General features: G+C 37.9%; 1 protein-coding gene across 1 annotated transcript; it reads right to left on the reverse strand.

Annotated features, from left to right (window-relative positions):
- Positions 1 to 201: 201 nt before the first annotated feature.
- LOC104787554 (cytochrome P450 705A12-like) lies at positions 202 to 1,861 on the reverse strand. The gene is made up of 2 exons (XM_010513156.2): positions 992 to 1,861; positions 202 to 851 (listed from the first exon to the last, which is right to left on the reverse strand). Exons 1-2 carry the CDS (start codon positions 1,859 to 1,861, stop codon positions 225 to 227), a joined length of 1,497 nt encoding a protein of 498 aa, XP_010511458.2. The 3' UTR covers positions 202 to 224.
- Between the last annotated feature and the right edge of the window lie 5,441 nt (positions 1,862 to 7,302).

Raw genomic sequence — 7,302 nt, forward strand, 5'->3', positions numbered from 1 at the left:
TTGTTAATAATAAACGAAATTTATTAGAATGTTATTAATGATGTGTGTTTTTATATAAGAATCATTGACGCTAGTATGAACGTGATTTTTATTTTTTTAACCGGAAGACAAAACTCACATTAAAATGTATAATATTTTTACATACTTGACTTTGAAATACACCAAGCAGAACTACAGTTGAACGTCTTTGATCTTAACAAGTCACGGATCTTGGATTATGTAAATCAAAAGCTGAAAGGGTCAAATCGTACAACAGGAGTGCACTCAAGAGGATGAGCCATTTTCAAACTCAGTCCTGAAACAGCCTCTTCCATGTATACTTTATCTCCTTTAATTCTCCAGTCAAAACACTGCACCATCGCTCCAATCGCAGTTTCCATAAAAATATGTGCTAGTTTTACCGCAGGACATGTCCTCCTTCCACCTCCAAAAGTAACGTACTTCAAGGCTTGCTCTCTTATCTTTTCTTCTTCTCCTGATCCCGAAGAAGCTAAAAACCTCTCTGGCTTAAACAAATCAGGATCTTCCCAAGAATCAGGATCTCTATTCACAGCATAGAGATTAACAACAAGTGTTGTTTTCTCCGGTATGTAGAACTCTTTGATCTCACAACTTTCTCCGAATACCCTTAACAAGAGAGGAGCTGACGGATGCAATCTTAGCCCTTCTTTAACGACAGCTTGCAAATAAGGGAGGTTTGGAAGATCTGATTCTTGAATCAACCTTTTCTCCCCCACAACGGAATCGATTTCTTCTCTCAATTTCTCGAAAACGTTGGGCTTGTTAAGTATCTCCGCCATCGTCCATTGTATCGTCTGCGCCGAGCTGTCAGTGCCTCCAAGGAAAATTTCCTACAGTTTTTTTTAGTCAGAACTAAACTCCAAACATGGTTTATGAACAAAACAACTAAAAAACATCCAACTTTTTTTATAAAAATGCTCTGGTCCAGAACCTCTTAGTTATTAAAAAAAAAAAAAAACATCTAACTTACCACAATTAAAGACTTGATCTGTTTTCTAGTGATCTTATACTCTGCTTCTTCGTTTCTATAAGCTTCCAACAAATAATCCATCATGTCCCTATCTTGAGTCCCCTCAAGTTTCTCCTCGTGTTCCACTAGGATCCTCTCAAGAAACTCGTCGAATTCACGCGAAACTCCCATTATCTCTTTTCTGAAAATGTTTGAAAAGAAGAGCTTCACTGATAAGGCAAAAGATTTGTTAACCAATTCCCTTGCTCTCTCTGCCACACCGTTCTCCTCTGAACAACTCCTCCCCATGCTCATCCTACAGATGATGTTGTTAGTGAGCTTCAGTGCTTCTTTACCGATCTCAACGCTCTCCTTCTTCCTTGCCTTATCGAGCAGATCGAGGCAAAACCGTCGTACCTCCTCTGCACGAATACCTCTGGACAGCTCGATCGCATGTGACCGGAGCAGTTTCGTGGATATGAGCTTCTTCATGAACTTCCAGTAATCTCCATAAGGAGCGGTGACGAATCCCGAAGATCCAAACACTAGAGAGTCTTTGTTGACTGGGACAAAGCGATACGAGACGTTCACGTCGTGCGTCCTGAAGATCTCGTAGGCCATTGAGGCAGATGAGACATGGACTATAGGGAAGTTGAAGACACGGAGATGGAGAAAAGGTCCATACTTGAAGGCGAGTTTCTGGAAGGACTTGTGTGGTAGAGATGAGAGAAGATGGTGAAGATGACCGATGATTGGTAGCGAAGGAGGGCTCGGTGGCAGGTGAAACCCTTTTGGTTTCTTGAAGAAGAGACCGTAACAAAGGAGGGAGAAAAGACATAGGAAGATGAAGATGGAAATGTTTTGAAAGTCAAGGGTGATGATTTCTGCCATTGTTGCTCAAAACTTGAAGTGGAAGATGAAGCATAAATACGAATCTGTTAATTATATATATATGGTGTTATCGGATGTAGTTATTAATGCATTTAAATTTGATGCATTGTGATGAATTCATGTCAATAGACATGGGTTTTCACTTTTTTTTTGTTTGTTCTGTTAACTACATGTTATTTTTTATTTTATTTTGTGCACCAAGATTTTTATATCAAACTAAAACATCTTCCAAGGAGGGAAAGATTACAAAGGGAGGAGCCAAAGCTAACAAACTCCCTGATGCAAACGTAAGGCCAAACGCCAAATAAAAGCATACAGAATGATAGAACAAAGTATTCCTAACACTTCAGCAATAACTAAAATCGCAGAAATCTCGATCCTTGATAATAGCAGAGCGGAAAAGTGAGAGGTTACTTTGGACAATACCTGAACCACAAGGGAAGATGTTGCACGAGATTGAAACTTCCACAGAGGGAAGCAAGACAATCCATAATTGGGCGGCAGAGACAAAGGTGACAGGGCACCAAGCTAACAAGCCGTTGAAAACATCATAGAAAGAAATCTCTAGAAAGCATCCTTCAAGAACAGAGACTGGCTGCGCAATACAATAGCAGTAGCTTAGACGCCTTGGAAGCAAGGATGACAGGTGAATGCTTTTCTCCAATAACCTGGACAAGGAAGCAAAACAAGGATAAAGGATAGAAGTATATCCAATCCAATAGAAGTGGTGGATAGAAGTATATCCAAACCACAAAGATCTTCGACCATAAGCGACTCTTACACAAACTAGTAACTCCCATAGCAGAAGGAAGCACACCCCAAATGGCCTCACAAATAGAAGACAAAGGCAGTCAATCCAGACTCTTTTAGGGGACCAGAAACACAAACCCACTAAGGGGAAGGAAGCAGCACAAATCCAAGAAGTATTGGACCAGGCCCACCAAAAAATCAACCTCTGGGGTCTCTGCACAAGACCTAGCATAACCGAGAAAGTAGCACGGCGGCAGAGCGGAAGGGTGGCAAAGGACGGACCACAAGACCCCATCAGAAGCTGGTACTTCGGGTTGACAAACAAGGCGGAAACGAGACAGAAGGAAGATAAGAGGGGATGTGGAGCTGGTCAAAAGATCGGCCGTGACATCGCCTGACGGAGACTAGCAACTGAGTCTGCTAGAGCGGTTCGCCCAAACACCATTGAGAGAAAATCCGACCCAGATCCGGGAAGAGACACGGCAATACCTGGGCAAAATCCGGAGAAAGATCCGGTACACAGAGAGACTCCGGAGAGACCGGTAAGACAAGCACCAAGAGCAGACGGAGAAGACAGCCGACGACGGGAGTATCGCTTAAACGGAAACCGGAATTGCGGTTTGAGAGAGAGCTTGAAACGAGACGAGCTTGGATTTGACGGGACACGAGCGGAGCAACAAACGGAGGCAAGGTCCAACGCCGCCGAGCCATAGCTACACCGGCGCCGGAGATCGGGAGCTGTCTTGACGACTTGGGAATGGCTGGCGGCTAGGGCGAACCTAGAGCTCTCTAACAACAATAATGTCGGTCCATTGTGGGATTAACTACATGTTATTTAAAATAATATTATTCCATGGTTGATAGCCCTAACAGAAGGAATGTGTTTATTTTTGTTGAATTTTAATACTAGCTTTTAATAGTACTTTTGAGTATATGAGGTGAAATTAACGTCATTCATGAGAAAAATGAATTTTCACAATAATATTCAAACATTTAGTTTAACTTGTTCATATCAACTGACTCATAACCTAAAGTATTTTCCAAATTATTTTTAAGATATATAGAATATCAAATTGTTTTTCTACATTGAAAATGGTTAAACTATTAAAACTTAATTAAATAAGCATTTAATCTTTATATAGTTGAATGTTAGATCACAAAAAAACAAACTAAATATAGTAATGAGTATATTTAAAAAATGTAGTACATTTTTTCGAAGGTAAGAGAGATATAATAAGTAAAAGGAATATGATAATTGCATTACAAAATTTTAATTCGCAAAACATTCCATACTTCAAAAATAAATAAAAAAATATACTAATACGCTAGAAATAATTAAACACTAGGTAACAACCGCACTATATGCGGAATAAATCGAATCTATTAAATTATTATCAGTAAAATTATTATTTGAAATCTAAGTTGTCATACTAATAATTTTACACATAATTTTTTTATTTTATTCAAATTTACATTTAATTATTTTGTGTAAAAATATGTTTCACCCGTGAAATGTGGAAAAGAATGTTAATTATTGTGATAATTGTGATAATGTCATTTATTTTTAAGATTATTGTGATAATTAATTTTTAATATATACTCCCTTTGTTTTATAAAGAGTGTCATTTTTGAATTTTATTTTTGTTTCACAAAAAATTTCATTTAATATTTCCAATGCACTATTTTATATTTTCAATGCATATTTTCATTAGATTTTATAGTTTTACTCTTAATCTATGACTAAACATTTATTAAATAAGGGCATATATGCATATTTTAATATTTTCTAGTTTGTGTGAAATGTGTCAAAATGACACTTATTGTGAAACAGATGGAGTACTTGAATAGTCATCGATTTTTTTTTAAATCGGAGAATAAGTTTTGTATTTCAAAAAGTTAAATAGATGAATAAGTTTTTTAATAGTTTATGAAATGTAATTTAATTTAATTAATTAAATATGTTATTAAAATAATAATTAAATTATTAACTATATTTTCTTTTTTTAATAGTTGATAAAGTCTTTCATTTTTAAAAACTGATAGAAAAAAACATTATCTTATATATTCTAATGATACATTTTAATAAATCAAAAGACTTATTTTTATAAATATGTTTATCTTGCGATGTTTAATTGTAATTAAATCTTCAAATCGTCTGGCGACAACACATTAGCACTTTCAACAAAATGCTTATCTACTAATATATAGGGGATTTGAAGTAAAGAATGGAAATGGTTTATTTAACTTGACTCTGTTACCGTGCCATGGTCAAAGTTAAAAAAATCATGCTAAGTGTTAAGAAGAATCATTTCTACATCAAATTTAAAATTACTAAAAAGGTACATGCATGAAAGTATTGATCAAAAAAATAATCCACAAAGACTAGTAAACCCTTCAAATTTGAGCCTCATTGAAACATTTCGGCGACATATGTTTGGAAAAGTAATCTTCAGAGTTAAGAGTATCCAAGTGGAAATAATCAGAATTGCATTTTTTCATGCCAAGAACTGAAGTGCTTCGTCAGATACTCGAAAGAAGTTGTTCGTTGGTTTGGTAGTACTGCAATGACGAAGGTATCCTCTACTCGACATGGAAATAAGATCTATTTATAACGTCCCGACCGTTCTACTCACTTAGTAGGCTTTATGTCCACTCCAGGCTCATGAGCTCTCTTTGTTTAATTAGTGGGTTTCATTTCCATTTCAGGTATGTGGGTTCATCCATATTCTGAGGGTACTATTGCTACGTTCGAGAGGTTTAAAGATTTGTTATCATACCTACAAATTATTACATGATTTTTTTTTTTTTTTTTTTTTTGTGTTTTATCCTCACTTGCACAGTTCTGACAATCACTTTTTCGAAAGTTATTTATCTTGAAACTACTCCAACTCAAGCACGCTTAACATTGGAGTTCACTTATGACCCTTGACCAAAAAGGTAAGTACAATTTAGTGACATAGGTGGGCAAATCAATTCTTTTAAACCTCTATATATGTCCCTGAAACTGGGGTGTCACAATTCACCCTCACTAACAGATTGCAATGTCCTTGTTGCACTCCAAGACCGTCACCCCCGATGGTGTGAGCCCACTCGACTCCACACTCGACTCCATTCTGAAATCACTTGTAATGCTCCGACCGTCTACTCCCTTAATAGGCCCATCTCCACTCTCAGCCCATGGGCCTACCTCGCTTAATGGGTCCCCATCTACTCCTGGCCCGTGGCCTCACGTCCACTCCTGGTCAGTGAGCCCTCCTATACCTGACGACCAGTTTGTTACGTCTATGAGGCTTCAAGGACTTTTTTACCGTCCCTACAAATCACCACATAATTTTTTCTTGTGGTTTGTCTTCACTCGCATAGTTCCGACAATCACTTTCCGGAAAGTCAGCCACATGAATCTACTCCAGCTCAAGCACGATTAACTCTGGAGTTCTCTCAGGACTCTTGACCGTAAAGTAAGTGCACTTTGGTGTCATAGGTGGCCAAATCAATTTTTTAAACCTCTCTGTATGTCCTTGAAATCGGGGTGTCATACTATTCAACATGTAGTCATGTGGATTCATACTCTTAGTTATTGTGAGTAGTGACATCCTGGTTTATGGAGAAGTTTAAAAGAATTTATTTGAACACCTATGTCACCCAATTGTACTTATGAAACAACCTGACCCATTTTTTTTTTATCCTAATAACTAGTGATCCCATACTCACTAGCCACCTAAACCCAATCAATAACAGCGAATAACACAAACAATTCCAAGAAACCAATAATGAACAAATGAATAACAGATTACCAATTCCAACAACAATCCAAAACATAAACAAAGTCATAGAACCAGCAATCCTAACATCCGTTCTAGACAACTAAGTTCTACTCCATAATCCTATCAAAGACAGAAAACAATCAACCGAGCCTCTAGAACATCCTCCTCTTTATAGCCTTGATTTCACGATCACACTTTGCCTTTACCTTAGCCAAACAGAGAGATCTCACCAATAATGACGAAAAAACACACCACCACAAGCTTCTCCCACGTTCTTAGCCTTAGATCTCCAACCTCCACGCTAAAAACTCACAAGAACAATGACAAAAGCTTCAAGGAATCTTCAGGAAACTCACAAGAACTTTTGGGAATCTTTTTCTCTCTTTTTCAAACAGAGGAGGCGACAAATAGGTTTTCTCAACCCAATTATGTCGATTCCACACCTTAAGTACGACCCCTAAACCGAACCAACTTGAACCGAGAATCCTGAAATCGAACCAAACACCCGACTACACACTTTGTCAGTCGAAATCACTAACTGTGTCGATTGACACACCCACAAAAATTTTAATTTTTGGTTTGCGGGTGTTCTAATTCTCCCCCACCAGCATAGATTCGTCCTCGAATCTAGCACCAACCAACAGTCTAGGATCTACCGTACAACCGACACTAAGGCATGCACATCCTCTGACTAATCCATGAGGACTCTATCAGGCCAATAACCCGCGTCTCTGACATTATACGCTTTCAACCCATGCATCTCTCTAGCTCTCATGTCTCAACCTTCGAGATACCAACTATACCCTCAAGCCATAAAGTCCTTTGAGATAACGGTACACAGGAACCTAATCATCCCTTCATGAGTTGTTCAAGATCTCATATCTCTAGAGCAATAACTCTGAGCACGACCGAGTACCATGCTGACAA

This window comes from Camelina sativa, chromosome 5 (assembly GCF_030686135.1).
Source record: "Camelina sativa cultivar CO46 ecotype springtype chromosome 5, ASM3068613v1".
In the NCBI taxonomy this organism is placed as follows: domain Eukaryota; kingdom Viridiplantae; phylum Streptophyta; class Magnoliopsida; order Brassicales; family Brassicaceae; genus Camelina; species Camelina sativa.

What these genes read in the sequence shown, in the direction of transcription:
- LOC104787554 (XM_010513156.2), bottom strand. Translation starts at nt 1,861, where the DNA reads ATGGCAGAAATCATCACCCTTGACTTTCAAAACATTTCCATCTTCATC. An exon ending in AGATCAAGTCTTTAATTGTG is followed by an intron (nt 852 to 991) that starts GTAAGTTAGATG and finishes AAAAAACTGTAG; the next exon opens with GAAATTTTCCTTGGAGGCAC.